Source organism: Temnothorax longispinosus, chromosome 1 (genome assembly GCF_030848805.1).
Source record: "Temnothorax longispinosus isolate EJ_2023e chromosome 1, Tlon_JGU_v1, whole genome shotgun sequence".
In the NCBI taxonomy this organism is placed as follows: Eukaryota; Metazoa; Arthropoda; class Insecta; order Hymenoptera; family Formicidae; genus Temnothorax; species Temnothorax longispinosus.
Genome location: NC_092358.1, coordinates 26165692 through 26190529, shown reverse-complemented (window position 1 = coordinate 26190529; position 24838 = coordinate 26165692). Strand labels below are relative to the sequence as shown.

At 45.8% G+C, this 24838-nt stretch overlaps 2 protein-coding genes across 8 annotated transcripts in view; both read left to right on the top strand.

Moving 5' to 3' along the window:
* LOC139821293 (Fanconi anemia group J protein homolog) overlaps positions 1-24838 on the top strand; it is a 182876-nt gene that overhangs the window by 22574 nt on the left and 135464 nt on the right. The gene's annotated exons all lie outside the window — the stretch shown is intronic.
* The window catches only part of Bi (T-box transcription factor bifid), an 85807-nt gene that overhangs the window by 13800 nt on the left and 47169 nt on the right, over positions 1-24838 (top strand). For 2 of the 7 annotated variants that reach the window (XM_071792299.1, XM_071792306.1), the window contains exons 3-5: positions 17250-17363; positions 17757-17870; positions 19608-19770. In XM_071792299.1, the coding sequence (XP_071648400.1) occupies positions 17250-17363; positions 17757-17870; positions 19608-19770 (391 nt within the window). The remainder of the gene's footprint in view (positions 1-17249; positions 17364-17756; positions 17871-19607; positions 19771-24838) is intronic. The other 5 variants (XM_071792324.1, XM_071792340.1, XM_071792314.1 and 2 more) reach the window with 4 other exon arrangements.

Genomic DNA, 24838 nt, shown 5'->3' with positions numbered 1-24838 from the left:
CCTCCGATTGATCGAAAATCGCTCGGCGCTCGCGATTCGAACGGTGCCGATCGATCGTAATCTCCGACGACTGGCAGCGCTCTAAATCAATCTCCATCGATAAATAATAACCGTCAGAGAGGCCCAATCTGCCTCCTCTCCTTCCTCGTCTCTCCCGCCACCGTCCGGTCGTAGTATCCGCCCGTTCACGATCGGGTTTCAGCGAAACACCGAGCGAAAGCCGCACCGCGCCGCGCGCGCCGGGCCCTCGTAACGGCCGATCATCGATAATTATACGCGTGGAAATTATGCCGGGGCCCGTTCGCCGGACCCCGCGCTCGAACCCCGTCCGGTGGTCTACGTCTCAATACGGCGTACGCGCTTGACACGTTTCGCCACCACACGCAAAGCGCATTTACACTTGGAGCGTGCGTGATCCACAAGATGTTCCCCGCCCTCTCCTTCTCACCCTCGTCGTCTCTCGCCCGCAGCATCACCGCGGTGCATGTATATTTGTAATTTTGTGCGGGGTGTTTCGGGAAAAAAAGCAGCAAGAAGTTTCACGCTGTTTAGCGAATTTTTCACGGTTGATTGTTAGTCGACGTTAGGAACTTTTTTATCTTTGCGTGTTAAGTAAATATTACGGCAATACAAAAATTTGCATTAAGGATGAAGGTAACTGAGAAACAACATTATGTTGACTCGAAGCTCAATTTGTCGCATAATAAGTCCGTAATGCTTTGAATTTTTCTGGGAATATATGCCTGCTACTGTTCTCGACGGTTTCCGTGACACCCTATGCACACCCATACACGGGCAAGTATAATGAGACGCAGCAGTATCGTAGATGCACATAATAGTAGCGAGCATGTAATGCCAGAGGGGGTACATGGGGTGGGGCCGGAAACGGGTGGGGAGGTCTTAAGTATAGGGCTGCCTTAACGATGTTTGTTTTATACATTGGCAGCCTCTTCTCGAACCTGTAATCTTTCTAAACGAGATATTACCCGGACCCGTTGCGATACACAAACTCTTGCCCGAATGTGGTCGTGTGGTGAGGCGCCCGAGGAGCAGCTCGTCTCGCTCGAGCAAGAAGGACGACAAAGAGCGAGTGAGAATAAGAGAAAGAGGGACAATGACGAGACGAAGGGGAGACGAGGTTCGGGCGAAAATTTTTGCTGTGCTCGTGTTCGCGCTGCCCCGAACAAGGAGTCAGCGCCACGACCGACGAGGAGGCAGGGGGGCAGTAGGGCTTCGGGGCCCCAAAATTATCTCCCCTCCTCCTTCGCGACTGCCCTCAAATTGCTCACCATTCACGAGTTTCACGTACGAGCGTTTTATACACGCACACGCGTGCATGCACGCGTGTGCGCGTGCTCGCCACGGCGCGAAATTAAGAGAACGCGCCAGTTAAGAGACTGGTACGAAATTCATCAATGCCCAGCGCTGCCAAAATCCACTTTCAGCCCGCGAGGCCTGACGGATTGACTTAACGATGAGACGTGTAAGCGCTTTAATTCTTCTGATTTCTAAATCAAATAAGCGCGCGCGCGCGGAGCGACCGCGGGTAAACAAAGCGCGAGCCATCAAAGGGACGCAGACCCGTGAAATCTTATGTAATCGGCTTAACAGGATTCATCTTCGTCACTTTCAGTTTCTTGGCCAACGCCGGCACGAGCCGGTCGCGTCTCGTGCCATTTTCGACGTCTTGTGAAACACGAATATACTCAACTCGCTCGGTATATACCGTTTATTTCGCGAATCGTTGAATCTGAAGAGGTATCGCGCGCGAGTCTTTAAAGTCAAGTTTGCGTGAATTGCAAAACGTTGCTTCGGGGTATCGTAATATCTCGTGTTTAATCTAAAATACCAATGCGACATGCGAAAAATAACGTATAAGTGAACAGTGTCGATGGTATCTCGACAATATTCTTGAAACTTGAAACACACTTATAAGGACGCAGCATCTTTTTTTTTCTCCGTATTGCTCCATCTTTAATGCGGCGTCTGTTTCCCTCTCGCCTCTCTCTCCCTCTGTCTTTCTTCCCCTCTCTCCCTTTCGTTCGTCTCTCTTTTTCCCGGGTCAACAGCTGGAGTCCACCCCATATCTATCGCACGCGCGCATGCGTGACAGGTTCGCACATAGTTTCTACGTTCTGCGTTCAACGCAAATGCGCACCCTTACTGACAAAGTTTTTTTCCCCTCTTCCCCTCTTGTGCCTCTTCTACGCGCAGGGTCACGCGCGCTTGTCGCGGGGTAACGAGCTCGATATAATTAGCCGTATAGCGGGCTCACACGCGCGTGCGAACCTGAAAATGCATGCCGCGATTGTGTTGGAAGTGTCAGTATATATTCTCCGTCATGTATCGACGTTTCCTTCGGGGTTGCGGTTCAATGACGGTCCCCGCGAACGAGATGAGGGTGTTTGAAAGCCGTCGGTGAAAGTACCGTCCCTCCCCTGTCGAGCCATTGCTAGAAGCTTCTCCTTGTCACGTGCCTCGACCTTTCGCACCTAATTTTTTTTTTACTCTGAAGTGCAGCAACGTCGCGTCTTGCTTAAATGTAACGAAGAGATTTATGAAGCAAGTTGGATAATTTTGTTCATAAAATCGATTAAATATCTATACATTGAAACTGAGTCTACAAATTAAATTCTTTTTAAACATTAAAATATAATTTTCAGTATTTTATGCCATAAAAATAATTTACGTAATTACACAAGCGCGCGAACAATGTAAATTACTGACATTATAGCATAATAACGCGAGCCGTAATCTGCTTTTTAAAAAATTGATCGTTGGATTAAAAATACAATTGTGTGAGATTAGATTGTTAATATTAGAGATATGTACGTATATATTGGCGTTTGTTTTTCGGTGCGAAAGCAGCTTGCGTCATTGCGATCGACTCGTTTCGCGAACTTCGCGTGACGCTAATAAGGAAGTCTCTCGTGTCGGGATATTGAAACCGACAGTTCGTAACGGCGAGTCGACGTTTCGGTTTCATCGTATTTCGGAGCGAGATGTGCAAAGAATTGAGCGCGAATAGTCGAGCTCTTTTTTAAAGTGGCCTCGCTTCGCACTCCCTCGGCGCGCCCTCCGCTCTCTGGGTCACACTCTTTAAGAGCGATCATATCTGCACTGGACGACTTTAAGCCTTCTCACGTTCCGCTAGTTTTTCCGCCTGCGAAGTATCGCGTTTTACGCTTTACGCTTCGACGAGAGTCAGCCGCGACCCTCGAAGATCACAATCCGCGAGGGAGACATTTCACGAAGCAAAAAAAAAAAAAAAAAAGAAGAAAACCGAAATGGACGCGAGAATTGCATGAGCGTTGATTTAAGACCACCGTTTTGGCGACTCGAGATGGTCTCCGTGTGTCGAAAATGCACACGCGATAAAGAAAGAAAAATGTGAGCGACGCCCCTGTTCGCGGAGCATTAGCGCAACGTATTCGCATTCGAGGCCTATAATCTTTCCGTGCCAGTAAAACGATAGTTGTCCCGTGCATTCCACGCGCCCGGTAATTACACAAATCGAGGGAGGGAGGGGGGGGGGTATAATCGCCGCATTCTTGCATCACCGCTCATAAATATTAGCCAAAGCGTCAATTCATTACCGCGCTCGTACGTGCCGCGGGCACTTTGTCTCCAACGGCTTCACATGTTATATCGGCTACACCTTTCCCTCACGCGGCCTTGCTCGCCGCGCGAATTGTCGTCACGCAGACTGTCTCGCGTTATGAAAAAAAAAAAAAAAAATAAACGATGCGAGAAGAGACACAACTGCGTAATTTCAATTTGTTTCATTCGCGATCCCGACGTAACGACAGGTTGTCCCGCGGCTGCCGGCGATCCCTTTCGCGGGTTTACATTAAAAAAAAAAAGTAAAAAGAAAGAAATGATCTGCTCCCCCAGCGGCTCTTATCGTATTATTTGTTCGTCGGTCGACAGGCTTTTCGTGTCTTCAACCACCTTGTCTCATCTTATTTTTGCCTCTCCGCTGCACCTCGTTATACTTTATTCTTTCCGTTGCATTCGCAATTAATTTTCTCTTTGATATTTCGTTATATATTATCAAATTAAGTTATTATCGCGCGCGAATCCGTTTCAGCCTCAAATCCATCCATTCGTTCCATTTGTTTTAATGTCTTTCAACACCGCTTTTTATCCGCGTTTCTTCCCTTCTTTTCCTCTCTTTGCTCCTCACACACTCTCTCCACCGATTTCGTTTCTGGTTTTTTTTACTTTGAACTCAAACGCGAATGTCCTTATCTTCGACGGCACTTCGCGGCGTCGTTTCAAGGCTACAAAAGCCTGTACACGCGATTACAAAATAGTGCATCGTATCGCCTCGCACGCGAAGCTGTTTTGCGCGCGCCGCGCCGCGCGGCGCGGCGCTCGGGAGAGTGCTGAACCCGCGCTTTAAAATGATTTTTCTTGCTCGTGAGCTTCCAACTATCCGTGGAAATCCGCACTTTTCACACCGCGAGCGGCGTTTAACGATCGGCGCGAAACACGGCGCGTGTCGGTTGCATGCAAGTCACGCATCCATATTGATTGAATTTCCATCGTCGAGCTTTACCATCCGATAGCTCAATTTTTTTCAGCAACATTAAAGTTATTCCGAGATGGAAAAAAACACGGGCTTTTGTGGAAATAAAAGTGGAGGAGATAAAGAAATTTTATTTACGCTTGCTTTTTTTTGCCTGACGATTGAAATCGTTCGTATGTTTCTCGACTGCTTTTTGTCCATCTTTTCCCCGTCACGTTTATTACTGAATGAATATCGCTGGACTATTCACGTTTATTATAATATAGTTGCAAGTATTTAAATTACACCTTAAAATTCGCTGACAAATGAAAATTTCCGAACAGGTGATGAATGCATAGAAATTACTACTTACAATTGCTAGTCAATGCCACGTACCGGAAGGTTATTGCGAATATATTAGCATGCGACGCGGTAATGAGGCGTTAAATACGCTGCATTGTCACGGCGATACACTTGCGCCGTGACATTTTCTTGCCGTTTGTCGCGGACCATCCATCATGAATACGGGGATAATCGTGCTCGCGATTTGCTTATGCGCGACGGTTTTCCAGGGCAATAAAAATGCAGGTGAAGTTCGAGGATACCGATGCGCAGGCCATAAATTCCCGTTCTTTGTAGGACACGTTGCATCAAATTACCGCCGGACAGTTATTTATTTGTGTCGAGCGGTATTGTACCGTCTACGGGATGCGTCGTCTAAGACCGCGCTTTAAGTACGCGCGATAAATGCAAATGGAACGAAATCACGAGATATCATGCGCGGAAACATCGACCGCGTTCCGATATCGCGATAAATCGGTGTCGCGGGGAGAACAGTCGTCTGGAGCCATTTTACTCGCACTTGGTGGAAAATTCCGCAAACGTAGAAAATTCGTTAACGCACGGAAAGGGAGGAGAGGATCGCCGGGAGCAATTTACATCCCGGTGTGATGAACAATCGGTGAAATGATATCGAAGCATTTACGCGCGAATTCGATACGTTGCCAATGGTAACGATTCATAAATCCGTAGCGTGTGATGTAACTTTAGCCCTTCCTCGCATTACGCCACGTAATAATCCGTAAAAGCGCACGTCGGCTTTCACGGCACAGCGCTCGGTTGTGTGCCGGTTGCACAGTGCCGGATCTTGATCGATCGGCCGCGATCCATCGATCGGCGCTGCCGCGTGTACAGGAAAGCACGCGTATCACACCGATGGCTCTCGGCTCGTTATCGGACCGCGGGGGGAAAAGGCGATCGGATGGACGTTATCGGATCGAATTCCGCGGGAATATATTAATTTAAAATTGCCGCCGCGCTCTGCTCGGCGGGATTAAACGGCGATTGCGATCTGACGTGCGTCTCAAACAGGTGCGAGAGCTTTATTATCCGTCAGTAGAGTGCACGATACCTATTATATCCTCTCGCGATACGTCGAGATCATCTTTTTCGACGCGCTTCAAACTCGACGGGGCACGTTGAAAGCGGGCCCGCTCGAACTTAACACGGCATCGACGTCGGGATGAGCGACGTCGGTTTTCTCGGTTAATGTCGAGGGTAAAGTATATACCGATGTCTCCCAAATGCACATTGTCAATACGGAATGCAAAGCGCTGTTACCTGAAGGAGCGTCTGAAAAGGGAAAAAACGCGTACGGCCGAAATCGTGGTCGGCGATGGCTACGTTCGATAACGAAACAGAGAATCCCCGATGACGCGCAGATCAGCTCAAGTTCGCGATAAAAACGTTGTAACGTTATCGGTCCTTGAACACGATAGGTGCACGTCCATGAAGTGTCTAATTAAGCGCCTCGCGACACATTTCCTCTGTGCATCGCGCATCGCATTCGCCTCGACTCGCACGGCGCGCTCGCTCGTATCGCACGAATGTATAACAACGCGGCGCGTTAATGGCCGGATTTTTACCGGCATCGTATTACGTGCATTACAGCTGGGTTAAATCTTGATGGACACGGCAGCGCGTTCATTTTTATAATTACGAAATATAAACTGTCGGGACTGATACGCGCGCGGAAGGGGGATAATTATAGTTTCTTGCGTCCGACGGAATCCTCCTCTCGGCTCCCCTCCTCCCCCCGTTACAGTTGCTACGTCAAAATTAAATTTGTGGATATATCGTAGAAGAATATTCTCAAATTCAGACGTAGGAAAAAAAAGGATCGGATAAGCCGACGTACTGAATGTGTTAAAGCGATTAGAAAATTACAAAACTCAATGTTATTCGCATAAATACATTTACATGAGTTACAAACGTTAAAAAAAGAGCTATAATAGGCCGAACAGTCCAATATTGTAAGTTGGTAGATTATAAATTTAATTCAAACAGATACATATCTAGACACGTTGTATCTTTTTAGACACACAACTTAGAGATGATAATATATATTTCATAAATATATTTATAATGATAGATATAATATATATATATATATATATGTATGTTGACGGATAAAATTTTAATTTATGTTTATACGAAGCCTACGAAATGCTTTTTAAACAGTCAAAAGCGAGGTTAAACGCGTGTTGGTGAATTAATTAATACTCTTGTTACTTTCACGTTTAAAATAATTAAAGGTGACATTGTTCTCACCGTGAAGTAAATGGATCTCGGCCAAGCTGGTGGCTCATTCAAAATTTCCGAAGGCAAGGACAACGAAGGGAGAGAACGCGATACGTGGCGTGGCAAGGCGGGCAAGCAGGCAGGAAGGAAGGAAGGAGATCGCCGCGCGGCGGTCGACGGCCAATTTCTGAATGCAAATAACGGTGGTGTTGAAAGGGGGGGCCTCGCGGATGAAAACGCGGGGAGGCGGTGGTATGCAAATAGAAAGCTGTTACGGGCGTCTTCTTCGCCTTCGGCCTAACCTACGCCACTTGAATATGACGCGCGAGCCAACCCCTTTCTCACGGCGCGGCGTGGAAAGTGTGAATTCAATGTGAAACGCCAGGCGAGAGGTGGGGTGCAATAAAAAGATCTTGAATTCATAGATTCCGCGCTCACGCGTTTGTCACATTTTCAGCGGCTCATTTTCGACCGTCTTGAAATTCTCAGAAATTCTATCACGGAGATAAACGTAGCCTAGAAATTATTAATTAAGTTGATTTAATTTCTTCAAAAATGACCAAGCTTTTATTCGTCATTTCACACATCAGTATAGAAGGAAATTTAATTGAATCGATCGCGATTGAATTCGATCGATCGTGTTTATCTGCTCGTTTCGGTGAACGGATAAATAACTGTGTATATTGATCAACTCGAGCGTGAAGCGAGTTCCGAGCGTCGCGAGATCGTTCTTTGCGCGATCGTTATTCTGTACGCGTATATCACAGGCGCGATATTAAGCCAGCAGCGACAAGCTGGATCTGATTAATTAGCGATCGTATGCGGGTAAGTTAATCTCGCGCTTTATCTGGAGGACTTTAATAGGTACCTCGCCATTCACCAGCTGCCGCTACACGCTGCACGGGACATGGTTACCCCACTTCCAGCAGTCTCTATTAATTCGAAAGTCAGAGGAAGAGAGAGAGAGAGAGAGAGAGAGAGAGAGAGAGAGAGAGAGAGGGGGGAGGGATAAACATTGCTACCATTATAACATCAATCACGTTATTTTCTTCTTTCTCTTTTAATATTTAATGATGTCAAATAATTAACGCTACAAATCGCCGTCGATTGTTATTTCGTGCGCTGTGCACAAAAATATAGAACCGATGAAAAATCAGTGGGAGTGAAAGCGAGTGTTAATTTTAATAACAGATTTTTTTCTTGTACGCCACGCTGATCCTTTCCGTCATATTTTATAGCGGCTGTAAATTTACGACACCCGGTACGTAATCGATCGTGCGTCATTACGATCGAGCCGAGTTCTCCGAGTTTCTCACACCTGAGTTGAAGAGGACTAATAAGAAATCCTATAGGAACGGCCGCATGGCGAGATCACGACGTGGAGAGCCTCCGCGCTCACACACGCACATGTAGGCACGCGGATGTGTGGCGCGCACGCACGGAGCGAAGACGAGAGATATAATGATGGCCATGGCGTGCCCTATAGCGTGTAAACCATAAGAGATAATGTAACAGTGGAAGTTCGGCTGGCGCCACTCGTTATTTATACAGTGTGGTCGGCGAAAAAGGGGTTTCGTCCGCGGGGGGAGGCGGGGGATTTCTCCGAGCAGGGGGTGAAGGCCGGAGACGCCCACTAAATTATTATTTGTTCTTGGCAAGTCATAAATGCCCAGAATTATACCGGAGCTACCACGGAGTCTCCTCGGCCACGAAACTTTTTGCCCGTTGTCCTTCGGAGCAACAGGAAGCGATGAAAGTGCATTTGACACTCGGGGGACGTATCCTTGATTAGTGATTCATTTCCTTCTAAGTTCTTTCTTAATTTCGCGCTGTATAACGTTACGTCACAGTTTCTTTTTTCTTTCAAGTCGCACGTGCAATCGAAAGTATTAAAAAGATGATCGTTATTTAAAGAATTATTATGAAGAATAAAGTTAAGTTGAAAAACCACGAAAACTGAGATATATATGAAATAGTTCTTTTGAGTCTCTCTCCCCGAGTTCAAAACTGAAACAAAGACACGCGTCGCTTTTCCGTCTCGTCCGAATCGCGCCAGTAATAAAAAGGGACGAAAGGTTCGGAGAAACTTTTCGGTGGAGACGCGACTACGGTATGTTCCGTCGATCCTCCTCTCTCGGATCCGGTTAAAAAAGTTCCTCGCTGCGGGGGTCCCGTGAAGAGGAGATGCAGCCAGAAGGATGAACGGAGAAGAAGCTCTCTCGAAACCCTGGCGGTGCCCCGAGAGCGGCGACTATCGCTTTCCCTATCGCGCCCGCTCATCTCTCTTCGGGGCCCTCTACGCGGGGCCCTGCGGTAGAAAGGCGTATATAAACTCGGCCTTAACTGCTTTACGACGATCGTTTGTACCGATTTGTTCGACAAGACTCTCGCGCAGCCGAGAGGATTGAACAGGGTGGCGAGAAGGAGGAGGGGAGGAAGGTGGCGGAGAAGGTGACTCTCCTCTCCTCGCTCCTCTTGCTTCTCTTTTTCACTGTCAATTCGCGAATAGATTTGTGTCCTGCCCTTCGTCGTCCCATAAAGTCTCCTCTCCTCGCCTCCTTCTGTTCTCGCTCTTCCCCGCTCTTTTCCGGCGTGTTTTGCTTCTTTCCGACATCGAAGCGTCGAGGAGAACGCCGGTGCGCGTATAGTTACGAGAGGCGCGTTGATAAATTTGCGTAACGGCGTAAGCAGATTAAAATAACGACGCCGGAGGTGCACGCGATAATTTTGTAATATACGACGCGATTGATTCATCGGGATTCGAGACGAAGAGGAGCATGTTCGCGATGTGGTCGATTTACGGTGTAGTTTCGAGGGGATTTTTTAATTTCCTCTGCACGGCGGCTCTTTTACGCAGAGAGTACCTACGTCGTGCGATTCCTTAAACCCATACTTTATGCTTCTTAGCTTGGAGAGCGTGAAGAATACGATTAACGGTGTCCTTGCAACCGGTGTTTCCGGAATGGAGGGTCGAGGAAGATTGGTCGCTCGTGTGATCTTCAAAAGGAAATTTTTATTGAAATTTGCGGTTATTTGTCATATTGATGAAACATGTATAATTCGCATCAAAATTGACAAATTTTAATTACACACGCGAACTCTTGGTTTAAACTAAACAAAACTCGGCCAGCAATGTTAAGAGGAAAATTACTCAATCGATTAACAATCTCTTAATAAAGTTACAACTCGCGGAGGGCTTTTATGTACCGTGCACGATTCGCGTGTCACCCGTTACGTGGCCTGAGATCGGCGGGAGGTTGAAGAAGGAGAGGAAGGCGATAAGGAGCGGTGCGGAGATTGGCGGGCACAGAGAAATAAATAGGCATGCGAAAGAGACGCGAGAGCAAATCATCGGTGGCCGCGCAGAGCGCGCTCTTAGCGATAAAATAAATTAACTTAAAGCTACCGGGTTGCGCGGGATTCTTTCGGTGGCGCGTCCCCGTCGCGTGTAATGACGCGCCGTAAATAACGATTTCCCCCTTCGATTTATCAATGAAGGGAACGTGACGGCGAGGGCGGGGAGGATCGGTCCAGGCCCTCTTGGGCGCGTTGCATAAAAGTGATGCGGCGGTATGCGCGTTACAGTTGCCGGACGACGAGCATTATCCGTCCGCCGCGCCGCGTCGTTACGCCTTACCAGGGAGCTCGCTCTCGTCGGGGATAATAACGAGGCTTCTTTTTCTACGCCCGCCGGCCACGACCCGGGAGAAATCGTAACGATTAGTCGCGCAAAGTCGTAACGTTCCATCGGCACGTCGCCGCGTCGTTTGAATTTCTCGGCGCCGCGAAAAAAAAGTACGCACCTGAAGAGCTCGAGGGCCTTTCTTAATTGTAGCGTGAAGAGATGAAGGGAATCCTCCTTGAAAGGGAAATGATCTTTGAACATTTATAAATTAGTAAAAGTTGTGATAAAAGTTATTGTATTTATAATATAATCACGGTAAAGAAAAACATATTTTTATTTTCTTAGATAAAAATATAAAAGTTCGACGCGTTTTTTAAAATGTATTATTTAGATCGTTCAATCATTCTCGCGCCTATCTCGTTCGTCCTCATTCCTCCGGCATCCTTCTTGCATTCTTAATAAATGCGTTCGCGCTTTGGAGAAATATCACCTTTCGGAAGTGCGAAACCAGCGTGCGTAATCAGCTGTCGTAAATAAGGCGCGATTCACACGACGATACATCTATCGCGCGTCTGACCGCGTCGTAAATCCGCGGTTGGTTTCATCGAACCGACGGCCGCGGCGGGTGTATCTCCATCGAGATATCGGCGCGACTCCGACTCTCGTAACGACGAAGAAAAGGCAGCAGCAGCAGCAGCAGCAACGTGCACCTGTGTGCTTGCGCCGTCCCTTTTCTCCCCTATTTGTCGTCATTACTCATCGACAATATCGTAAGAGATATTTCGCTAGGAGCGAGCTGCTCCTTATTTATGTTCGAGTAAGGCTTGGATTTACGTAACTGCGGTACTCACGAATGAAATTGTTTCGTAGGATCACTTTCGCTTAAAGAACTTTATTATTCTTCTTATTTTTTCCTCCCGTTATATGTAAGTAATGAATGAATTGACCGATAGAGAAAGAGAGACAGGCAATTATAAATGATTGAATATTATTCATATCAACAAAAGTTCGATGGTTTTTTAATGAGCTTAATGTATTTGGAAAAAATTAATATCCATGACCTCCCCCTTAACGAGATACACATTTTTTTCTTGTTCTTATTTTTGCCGAACGTTTGTGTGATCAATTATTTGATAAGAAGTTATCACGTTTTGCTGTATTAAGAATCGGCGATCATCGCGACTATAGAAATAGAAACTCGATGCTTCGTCGAGCAAAGCAGAGTACGCGTGTGTGAGGTATACGCGTATTCGATCGGCGTGCAACCGCTTCTCCGGCGTTTCTCCGTCTCTCGTTAACGAGGTAGAAGCCACAGGGCCGGCACGAAAGGCTGAAAAAACGCCCGAGGCCGCATCTAGATCGGGCTCCGCCGATAGAGCCGTAACGCCGAAAATTAGCGCCGTCCGAGAAACAAATACGTGAGAAGAGAGAAAGAGAAGGACAAAAGCGGTGGTTTCGTGGGACGGACGAGGAAAGCTCGCGCGGCGTCGTCGTCACGAGAGAGAGAGAAGGAGAGACATGCGTATGTGTGCACGCTGTGTCGGCGGGAAGAGGATGCATGCACGCGCTTCGCTCGTCGTCGTCTCCTCGCGTCGTCGTCGTGCTCTTGCACATCACCGCGGGCTCCTGAGGTTTCGTGGAAGCGATCTCTCTTCCACCTGCCATACACCGCGGAAAGCGCAGTACCGGGGATGGATGTACTGGGTGTCCCGGAAGTGCATCTCTGTGGTTAAACTCGAAACTGGCAGCCCACTTCCGTGTGTACGAGGCAAAACGCGGCGAGAGAGAGAGAGGGGGAGAGATAAATAGATATAGCGAGAGAGGGGGAGGAGAGAGAGGAAGAAAGGGAGGAGAAATAGTTTCGGTGATGTTAAGTTGAAATGATCGAAATGAAGACGATAAAAATATACTGAGTTCGGTGTCACGTGTTTCTGTGCATATATAATTAAGACCTACATGTATAATTAATATTTATATAGCGTGCAATTAATTAAACGTATTTGCATATGCTAATTATAGTTATATTATGAGGCACAGAGAGTTAAAGTTACAATTAATCTGACAGGATTATACGCTGTTATAAAAAAAATGGGTCCATCCTATCGATCGTTAATTGCGATCATCGTGATCGTCGCGATCATCGCGATCATCGTGAGCAGAGAGAAGAGCATAAATTATATATATATATCGATTAAAAAGATTAGCATCTCCCAACTTATTAGCGATGGCATCCGCGATACAGGTTCGCGCAGTGGATCGATCGAGAGTCTCGAAAATGGGAGTATACCATATGCCATATGGGAATATAAAGTGACGCGGGACGCTCGAGAGGGAGAGAGAGAGAGAGAGAGAGAGAGAGAAAAAGATGGAGATTGCTATGTGTAAAGCCCTTTGAACATTGTAGTGGGACGAAGAATTACAAACGAGGAAGGAAACGGCGGATGATCGAATGTCGGACGGAGCAGGTGCCTCGACAAAGTTACCCGTTTTACGTTGCCGCTTTATTTTGTATTCTATTCCGTTTCATCGCGCGATACCTCCGCGAATCAATCATAACGCGATATCGTCACGGCTGCCGTTATCGTTTTCCCGATGTAATTGTGTCGTCGCACACGCTACATATTTAATAGCAATAATCGCGGGACATAGGCGTAGCATATGCACCGTGCATATATAAGTGAGAAAGTGAACACCGTTGACTCCTCGTTTCGCGATTATTATCTTAACTTTTTACCACGACTTCGATGTCGGGATTATTGCATCGTATTATTTTCATTTCTTCTCGCGAAGAATTAAGCTTAAGAATAATAGGATTACGTGTAATTTAAAACTGCTCTTTGGGAAATTTACGTAAATGAATTTAATCGACACCGAAAGATTACACAATTTTTATTATCATACTCGGCGATCTCGAAGTAGAAATCATAGAAAAGAATGCCATCGCGTCGGCCGGGCCGTATCCCGTGGTCCCGTTTAATTTTCTCGAATACGATTTATCGTGCGCGCGATTGCTTTTTTTACGATCTAATTTTTAGTATTATTGCCGGCATAGACATTGACGCGGCGTCGACAACAGCAACGCGGCTCGATCCTGACACCTAATTTCTCGTTCTTCCCGACATCAACATAAACTGTAATGAGGATAGGGATCGCCGATAAATACTTCTGATGACTCGGCCGCTGCCGTAAGGCCCTGATCCGTAGACTTCGAAAGCCTCTTTCCCGTAATCTGGGAGGAGGATGGCCATTAAAGCCGAGCGGCGCCTCCTCGGCTTTCTGAGGAATGTCACGCCCTTTCTTCTAGAGGAAACTATGTCCCCGGTTGAGTTTTCAAAATAAATAACGCTGTGAAAAAGTCATTAACCTTAACATTCATTTTTCATCACTCGTTAGTTTAAAGCAGTTTAAAACAACGGTACAAATATAAATGAAACACGCATATTGTGTCTTCGCAAAATTGATTTCACTTTCGTATCTACATAGGTCATAGGTAAATAAAACATGGATAAAGGGGAAACCACCACTATTTTGAAAAAAGATTACATATAGATAAAGCTGTATAAATGAACATACTTTGGGTTGCTTTGACCTTTGATCTATTACAAGATTAACGAGCGATTGTCTCGATTGACAGTGTGTCCCCAAAGTTGGGTCTGGGAAACATGGTAGTCACTTGGACGGACGGACAGCTGCTTCCGATCGGTGGCAAGCGTCTTATCGAATCGTTTCGTGCGGCGATACGTCGTCAAGTGTGGCGGCCTAAGGAAAGAAAGAGCCGGCGACGGAGACGAGAGCGGGATCTCTCAAAGGCGCCTTTATCGGACGATTTACAGCTTTCAGCAACCTTGTGGCAAAAACGGCCGGTTCATAATTTGTTTATTCGTATTGTCGCTCATTAGCTTCTACCAGCTGAGAGTTGTGTACGACGGAGGAGAAGGTCGCGCCGCGTCTATGATACATAAGACAACCGGATAAATCTTAACCCTGCGTGATGTGATTTCAGAGTGATAACGTACGTCCGGTTTTTTTTTTTAAACGTCTTGTCTGTGATCATCAAATAATATAGCGCCACACTTCGCATCGCGGACACAGTGTTTTGGAGATCTGCGTGCAGATTCCGTGAGAGTGTCGCATTTTTTTTTGGCTTTATGTATGTCCTTGCGGCAATTAATTTCGTAGGTATATTGAATATGTATTAGAGACAAAACGGCTGTTTATACACGTCTCCGGCTCATTTCTTAATCGATCGAAAACAGACCAATGACACTCTTGTGTCATTGATTAATTTGATGTGAATTAATTAAATGTCGTATAATGCTCGCGTTAAACATTTAAGAAGTCTGCAGCGCGTGACGTAACAAAACATTTTTCGCGCGTCGAAAATAAAATATCTCACAATTAGCGTTACGCAATATTCACGTCGCCGTCGAACGGAGGACATCCGCGTCCTGTAGCATTTGCTTATAGCGATGCAGCGTCGACAGCACTCATCGCCAGGACTCTCGCGCGCGCGTCTCCTCCCGCGGGATATTTTGGCTCACATAGCGCGGATAATCCGGCTTAATGTCCTCCTTGACGTGAATGAGAACGGCGTCTCGTTTATCGCGACCGAATGCGCCGCCGAGCCGAGATCCTGTCTCGTCCTCGCTCGCGCCGAAATTCGACGGGGAACGTCTCAACGGACAGACAGTAGGCAGATGCTACCAGAAATCCCCATGATACCTTTGACGTCGCGAGACGAACGATCGGCCCTTCTCGGTAACCGCCCTCGATCGACATTCAGCAGATCTTTATTCGCGAGATCTTTTTGGAATCGCTGATTAACTTAATTTCGTCTGATTCACAATAAATCTTGAGTGAACCTTATATAAAATAATTTTTACTTGACATTTCCTTATAATTTTATTGCTCAAAAACTTCTGTAGTTAATATTTATTTTTTATTTGCTTACTTATTGGGAAAGCGATTTGTTAAAAGCCGACTGGACAGTACAGTTTCGTGAACAGAGACAAAAAATCGGGAAAGTTGCAAATATTCTTTGTTTGCTGCCATTAATGACTCTTTATTGCTGGGTACAGGTCTAGACGTACTGAAACGTCTTGCCTTGTACACCGTCGCCTATAATTACATTATAATGTCTTGGCCTGCTAATCTATTTTCTTAAACTTGGCGAGTTATAACGCCTAATTATGGTAATTGAGTTTTTCGCAGTAAGAAACTCTTTACGTTGAAGTGTGCCCATAAGTCCGAGGGTATAATGGCGTTTCTTAAATATCTTTATAAAATTCTGCAATATTTTAGTGCGATGGAACTTGGAAAGCATATTACAAAGGAGTTAGTAGTATATTGAACATTTTCGTGGTAGATATAAATATTTTATTACGATAGCAAATATATTATGTGTCAGATATAAATATATTATGATAGTGATGATAATGTAAATGTGATGAATATAAATGTACGTATAATTTACTGATTACGTCTACTATATTCCAATTATTATTGTTGAATTATATTAATTTTTTATTAAAAAATTCTTGAATCGCAATAATGTTACGAGTGCGATACATTTTGTCATCAGTGCAAGTGACAATACTATAGTTAATCAAAGTGCACGTATTTTCAAACGTGTTTATTTTTCCGATTTTACGAGGGAGCATTTTACGATATAGAAAAACAGTGTAGCTACTACGTTTATTTTTTTACGTGATTAGCACGTGCAGGACGATGCAGCTCCGATGCAATCCCTCGTGCGGAATCTCGAAGCGCGAGAAAAACACGTCGCGCATAACTTTCATTATGGAACCGGCTAGCTGCACGGACGGCGGATCTCCGCATCCGAAAAACGTGATTCCGAGCGACGATTTTCCAGATCTCTCGTGTCGGGCGAATATAATTCCTCGACGCGCACCTCGGCCGAACGCACCTTGACGGCCGCTACCGGGATCCGCGGCGCAGCACGGCCGTGGTCGTCGGTTTCTGGCCCGGGGAACGGGGTCCGGTTTTTATTCCAGAGAACGCGCGCCTCGGAAGCCAACGGCGCGTCCGCCGTCTGACAGCCGGCCGGGATTGACTCGTGCACGTTTCTATTCCGACCTTTCAGGATTCTACCAGGTGTCGCCGACGTGACTCGCGGCCGCGCGACGTTCCTCGCGCGCGAGTACGCGCGTTTCATCCCATTTCAGCTCGTTTCAGGAGTGAGAATCCTCCGAGCCGAAGCTGCTTCTCGCGAGAGACGAGTTTTTCGCGAATTCTTGAATAAATGCGTTCTAGACTGAAATTCAACGTTTTTATCGGAAATATCGCGCATTATCCTTGTGTTTCGCAGAGATAACAAACGACATGTTGCTTTCAGCAACATGTACGCGGGGATAATGTATTTTTGTCAATTATACAAGGATCGAACGAGTTTAAGAACGATACGAATTAAGATAAGGTGCGATAACTGCGAGTTGCATGATAGTCTAATTTAAGTTAGCTCGTTTAATCGAACAAGCGATCTAATCGAACTGTACGTGTTGATCGGGGGTCTAGGCAGATGTTTCCTCAGATGAAGTTCCGAGTTTCCGGTCTGGACGCCAAGGCCAAGTACATCCTTCTACTGGACATTGTCGCCGCCGATGACTACAGATACAAGTTCCACAACAGGTAGAGGTTTTGCGTGATGTAGGGGGAAGCGAGAGCGCTCACAAAAATATATAACTGTCGCGGACAACTCGTGTGAACGATCTCAAGCGTTTTCTGAACCATGTTGTATACGAGATCTTTCAATACCGATCTTGATGTCTGTATTTTATTTTTGTTTCTTTTACTTTTAATGGTTGAAAGTGGAAAGTCATTAAGTACAAACGGATTTGTGAAATAGAATTCGCGTCGAGATCGTTGAAATCGGTTGTCCGACCAAAAGCGTCGTATCCGAAGATGATGATTTTAAGCACGGTCCCCCGTTTTCATGGGGAATAATAACGAAAAGTCAGCAGTGAACGGTAGAACTAATGTATGGTGTGTGTCTTTTTTTTGCGATTGCAAAATTGTTCGCAGACGCATGTTTCCCGCGTATAAAGTGAGGGTGTTCGGGTTAGACAAGCAGGCTAGCTACATACTTCTAATGGACATCGTGGCATCGGACGAATGCCGATATAAATTTCACAACAGGTGATATCATTGACCCTGCGCGATCGCAGCGATCCTGGATCATTGTTTTTAATTACGAATTAAAGATATTTACATTAATACTTGGAAAATTTTCTGGGAGGTACGCTTAATTAAATATTTTTCTGGCATAGAAAGTATTCCAAATAAATTTTTGGAATTATATTTTGAAATAATGATCCTGGATCGGTCCCGATCGCGAATTACACTATCTGTACCAGGAGACTCTCCTGAAATAAGTGTGGAGCGTGCGCTGCGAACAATTCCTCATACTCGTCGAAGATAATTTATTTGTAATCCTGTGCAAACTTATATCGCGATCTTAATTTATGATTAATCCATCCCGCCGTGCGTAACAAATCCACGCTCAATTTTTGCATTTTTCGTGCGAAAAATCGGTTACGGACGGTACTTCGAAAATTCACTTGCAAATGTTTAACCAGTAAATATTTGTGTACTTTTGTGAAGCAATATTTATTTAAAAAAAAAAAAAATAATAATGAATGTTTGATTCTCTCGCAGAAGTGCCACATAAGGGAGGGTCCCATGGGAAATTATTTCGACTTGTATGGGGATCGCAAGCCTTCACATTAGTTAACCGAGATGCTTCGTGAAACTCGCGTATACCTCTGTGTTTCTCAAAATTTCGCTCGTATTCCAAATAAATATTATAATTCTCTAAAAATCCCGTTAAGCAATCGCGTGCTGATGATCATTAATATTTCGGCATATCGCGGCTCGTGATTTAAGAATGACTCTCGCGACTGTTTGCTCGTTGTCGTTTAGAGTTTCTCTCGAATTTGGTCCAGCGCAAATATTTGCTTAGCTGCAAAAGTGAACAACCGTGTATTTCTTTCACGTACTTTCGCGCACTTCTCTCGGCCGGCCGCGCGAGACACGGGAACTTTTTCGCAACAGACAGATCCCGGATCCCGAACTCGTTCCTCCGACAGAGGGAACTCGATTAGCGCTCTCCACGTCGAGAAAACTCTTCGCGAGGCATCTCGGGACACCGACACATTCGGACGATCGAAACGCAGACCACAATGAACGATTACATCACGTCGGCGACCGCAGCCACTTTGGAACTCGTCGAACGAGTTCTTCCTTCGGTCCTTCGCGCTCGAGTTTGACCCACCTGCGACGACGGGAAAGAGTACGAACGGTGGACACGCCTCCCTTAAAAGACAACAATCGCGTCTGGTTGATGCTCGCGGCGGGTCGAAGTTATTCGAGCCAACGAGGAACACCGGTCATCTCGAGCCTTCTTTCGGCTCGTTATAGATCATTGGTTTCGTCGTTTGCGTTGTGAGATGCATAGGCATGTTACCGTTGCCCTGCGAGGAAACCGTTGGTATCCGCTTGATTATCGGAAGCGCGATTAGCACGTTCTCGTTCCAAATTACAGTCGAGTCTAGCCAGATATATCGAATAAAAATCTCAACCGACGAATTATAATCTAGTTTTAGATAATTCTGGCGTGGAGGATGTAAATTAAATATTCCCCGTAGACCGTTTCATTTGAGATACAAGGGAAATAAATCAGACAGTAATTGATGTTGAAACAAAGTATAGTCTAGTCGGGCATTTTCTTATGGTCTGCATTTCGATCCGAGCGATTTGTCCTAGATAACGATGAGGAGCGTTTCTCGGTATCTTCATCGTCGTCGAGGCATGTTACACACGGATAACCGGCACCCGGTAACTTTCTAATACATTCTTACGCGTGTTGCGAGGCAGTAGGTGGATGGTAGCGGGTAAGGCGGATCCGGAAATGCCGAAGAGGATGTACATACATCCGGACTCGCCCAGCAGCGGCGAGCAGTGGATGCAGAAGGTCGTGAGCTTTCACAAACTCAAGCTCACCAACAACATCAGCGACAAGCACGGCTTTGTAAGTACTGTACGTAACGCCAACCAAACAATTACTTACTTACTTACTAGTTACTCTAAGCTTTGCTCCTTTAGTTTGCAATTAATCGCTAACTTGAACCTGCCTGAAACGTGCGTGACAGGCCGATTCAAAATTGCGAAACGTCCGTGATCGATGTGCATGCATGCAGCACTCTCCGCGATAAATTAATTTTCGCGACGATGACGATCGGTGGAATACAAGTAAAATTGGATCTATTTAGTTCAGCCAATAGAGTTCTCCTAAAATCTGGAGAGAAGTATATAATTCATCGAGTGATATTTTTTGCACGAAGCGTTAACACGGGGGAAAAATCGATAAAGAAAGTCGCTAATTATACCTAATTAACAATCTAACTTTGCGATACGTTGGTTTTTTGCGTCCGAATAATAATCCTCACGTTAATCGCGTACACACCAGCGAAGAGGCCGAGATTCGTGAAATCAATCGAGAAACCGGAAACGGAGCAGTCGCGTTTCTTCACAACGGCCTTGACGGACCCCGTCAGGCGCGCGCGATCGGATTTCCGCGCGGATACCTAACCGCAGCGTAATCCTGGGATTAAGTTATCGCGATGGATTTCGCCGTCAAGTAGTTTCGCTCTCCCCCCCCTCCCGCGTTTCTCGCCCGCTTCGCGCTCCTCTTATTCGTCTTCTTCCTCTCTATTAGCCTCGGCCGCCTGCCCCCTTGGTCTCGACCCCTTCAATCTCTCGTCTTTTCTTTCTCTTCAACACGGGGTGCGCGGAAGCCAGCGTTAACTAAAGAAGAAGCCTGTCCCCTTTCTGCGGCCATGGTGGTTCTGTCTCTTTTTCCTTACCTCGTCCTTTTTTTGCGAATCCTTTTTGCGGCAGCCCGTCGGCGCCCTTTGAAGGATCTTGCATCGCTGGCTCGTGAAATCTAGTCCTCCTTACCCAGAGCCCACCCGATGTCAATGGCTGGCTGTCGTGCAGTGCGTGGCAGATCGACCTTTGTTAAGACCACTCTTCTGCCTCCTTCTTCTCCTTCTCTTTTTCTTCTTTCTAATCTCCTTTTTCTTTCAACATCTCTCTTTCTCTTTCACGTAAATACTCTCATAAACACGTCGACGCGAAGAGAGAAAAGTGAGTGAATACTTATAAGAGAGAGAGAGAGAGAGGTGAATATAAGGGATGGATGAAGAAATAGGGAGAGAGAAAGAGAAAAGAGAAGTTAGATAGGAAAAGCGAGAGGGAGAGATAGGGAGCAGCGGGCAGATTGTCGTCGAAAGGTAATGTGGCCACGACGTTATGCATGGTTCACCTACATCGTGTGACGGGGCAGCGGGCGTGCGTCTTCCGCCCTTAAGGGCTCTCTCTCTCTCTCTCTCTCTCTCTCGCTCTCTCTTTTTTTTCTCTTCACCTCGATAGAGAGACAGGATCCAGTTTGTGCACGAGCCCAGAAAATGCCTCTCAAAAATATCTCTCAAACCCCTTTCTTGCCACGGCTAATAGATGACAGCCCTTTTCACCTGGCCTAACCCTTTCCAGGTTTACGAAAGATTTGGTTCGGAAGTCTTTTGAAGGATTATGTGTTTTTTCACGCTGTATCTCAAAAGCGTATCTATAAAAGCGATCCGTATGAATACGGATGGAAACAAACTTGTTAAGAAAAGAAGCATTTGTTATTTCTCGGTACAATAAAAGATGAGTGACTTATTTTTCCCTAAACATGAAATTTGAAAAAATAAGTGTGGATGACGCATCGTCTTGGAATGATGAGTGGTTTTGTGTGAGAATAGTCAATAGATTTCGGATTCTCATTCTATTTTCCAAAGGATTACACAAGGCGAGAAAAGGTTTACTAGGAAATTTGTTCTGATTATTTCCCAGGAGATTATTGTAGAAAGAAACCTCAAAATTTGCACTTTATGGTCAAATATCCTAATTCTTTGAAATAGTGTTATACCGATAGGTAAAAAGGCTCCTAGGTGGTCCTTCGATGGGCAAATAAAAACATATATTCACAATTACATTCTTTCTAAATGATCGCTAACGTCAGGGAGTCTTAACGTGGCACATTGAAGAAGAAACGTAGGTGTAAGTTGAATGTAACATAAAAATTATTGCTGGTTTCCAAATTTAATGTATTTTATTAAATAATGTATCTTTTTGTTATAATGTCTTTTATAAAATATTTAAATTCAGTTATTGCCTTATAACAACGCGTTAACAATTATTAAAATCGTTTTAAAGAGTTTTAAATACAGTTTTAACAGTTAAAATATATTATGTCGCGTTGTGGGATACAGAAATTCGCTGCTACTTCTTTTCCTATGTACATAAATCTACTAAGACAATAGAAAGTGGAAGTTGGACTAACAAGAAGTTTAAGGAATCATCATGAGGCTTGACTTTGGTTTGGCCTGAATTTTTGTTTGAGATTTAAACCCTCTTCATAGGACAGGCGGTTGTAGGAATCTCGAAGAAAAAGCAGAAGCGAAAAATTAACACGAACAACTTGGAAATCCTTTTGACTCTAATCCTAGTGTTAAGGGACTGGGGGAAGGGATGACGATGCACCGGGCCTTTTGTCGGGAAATCCTGGCGTGGCAAACAAAAACGAGACACCGCCGAGTCCTCGTCCTTCCGAGATGTCTTCGAGAGCAATCCCAAGGGAGGACCTAGGCCTGCGAGTAAATATCGGTGAAAGGCTGTCGAGGACCGCAAACAGGAAACTGACGGTGCGTTACCAGAACGGTTGGAGGCCATCCTGGTGACAACAGCGGTTGAAAGGACCTCGTTACTCCCGTTTTAAAGCGACACCGCGTGCGCTTCTTCAGGCGCTAGTAAGCATTAGGCGTGGGAATATTTGACAGGATGAAAGCCGTAGGGGCGGATCTGTTTTTTAAATAGAAGCTGTAATATGGTGGTCCCATGTGTGATACGTCCTATAGTTCATCAATAACCGGTTAAAATGCAGCGATACATATATAAGAAATGAAATGAAAAATAATTAGCTTTTGAATCGGCACGTGATTCGAAAGACGAAATGTATATAAGATTCACAAAAACTATATAATTAGGCATAAGATTCCGGCCGATGACCGAAAAATGTCAATATTTATTTATTCTGTATTATACATATCGGCATTTTACTTAATATAAAATAAATTTTATTTAATATGTAAAGACGGGTGCACAATGCAAGATTTTTTACATTGGCGGTAATTTATGCACAGTTTTATACGCTGCTGTCTTATGGGCTTATACTTCTGAGCCACATCGTTCGAAATATATTTATTTTCGTTCTTTGAACTAGCCTCGAGCACAATCCGGTGGCAGGTTCACGGATACCGTGGCTATTTATTAATTGTCGGCGATCGTCTCTTTCTTCGCGGTCGAGGCGCGTTATCGTCATTACGGCTCTTTGCTAATGAAGTAGTTTGATTCGGCGAGCGAGCCGCCTCGCCGCGGGACACCCGAAATACTGGAAATACTGGAATCGCGAGCGACCTTCCTCCACATCGCTGGAGATCGTCTTTTAGACGCATTCTCTCGCTTCGGTTGCAGCTTCTCGGTAAAATGCTTTCAACTGGTACTCAAATATGTCGCTCTTACTCCGTGTTCCAACGATTTTATTGCTCTCTGACGTTCGCTACCTTGTTAGTCATATTTTTTCAAAGCTGTCGTTGTCGTTTGCATGCAAGTCCGTCGGGGCGATATTTGTGAAGCGTCCATGGAGAATGAATACTTACGTTTCAAAATCTGCAGATGTCTTTATCGAATAGCGTATCGAAAAGCGGACGCTTATCGACATGTCCTATATTTACATAATTCTTCCGGGAATATAACGGATACTAAGCTCCCATTTATAAAGTGAATCTTGCTCGATTCAAATGTTAGCGGAATAACGAGTCGCAACAATCTTTTTTCCGTTTTTCTTCCGCATCTAAATCCATCGTGACCCACATCCAGCGAATGACATTCTGATGAATCGTCCGGCGAAGGTACAGCCGAGAAACTATTTCAAAGGCGCGAAATTTCGGTATTGTTCGATACGTGCTCGACATATCGCTCGGAATTCCGCTCGAAATCAATTTCCAATTTTCGCCCGGCTGTAGCGCGTGCACAGGCGGCATACCCATACGCGCGAGCGAGCGCAAAAAAAATAAAAATATCGAGAAAACGGGGGAGAATTCCTTTTTCAATTTTCCGAAAAAAATTAAAATGGGGAACAATCGGTCTGTCGGACGGAGAGAGCGACCGAAACTCGATCAAATGTGCCTCGCAGCTTTAATTATCCCGTGCCCAGCGGCAGAGCTTACAGAAGCACGGTCGAACGGCGCTCGTGATTTGTTTAGTAATGGATACGTGCCTGTAGTAGTGTTCGTTAGTTGACATTCAGCGATAGACCGATATGGAACGCGGCTTATCCGAGAGATAGCGTTTCCCATCTGCCTGCCTCACCCCGCGCCGCACCGCGCTCGGTCTCTCCACGATTTTTCTCCCGCGGCACTTGCGCATTTCCACATCAGAATGGAGACCACGTTCTAAGATAATATTTAATACAATCTGCGTCTACGACGTAGACTTCAGATTGTTTGTCGGGGGTACGAGGATAGCCGCGAACGCGATTGGCAACCGCAGCTCTCATGACAGCTCACACGTGTATTCGCGCCGCGTGCAAATAGGACACGCGGTTATCCGCAAGCCGTGCACGCTCTCGCGATAGACGCGACGCGAGAAGACGCAAGAATCGGTATATCTCGGGTACACGTTAGATCAGCGGTCTCGGTTCGCGCGGGGCTCGTTTGCGTGCGTCGCGTGCACGCACACGCACGCTCGTTTTCATTACGACGGCTTCGCGTGTCCCGAGGCGTCGTGCCTGCGTGCGTGCGTGCGTACGTGAGCTTCGATTCTCGGCGGTAGCTCGGGGGCCATTTTGCTGTCCGCTGTGCGAAAGGAACACCGATTCGATACGTGTCGCGTCGCGGACATTAAAGCACGGCCGCGCGCGCTGGATGCCGCGGCCCCGTTTTCATGGGGATTAGTCACGAAAATCGCGACGAGATTGCACGCGATTTACATCGGCGACTCGTCCG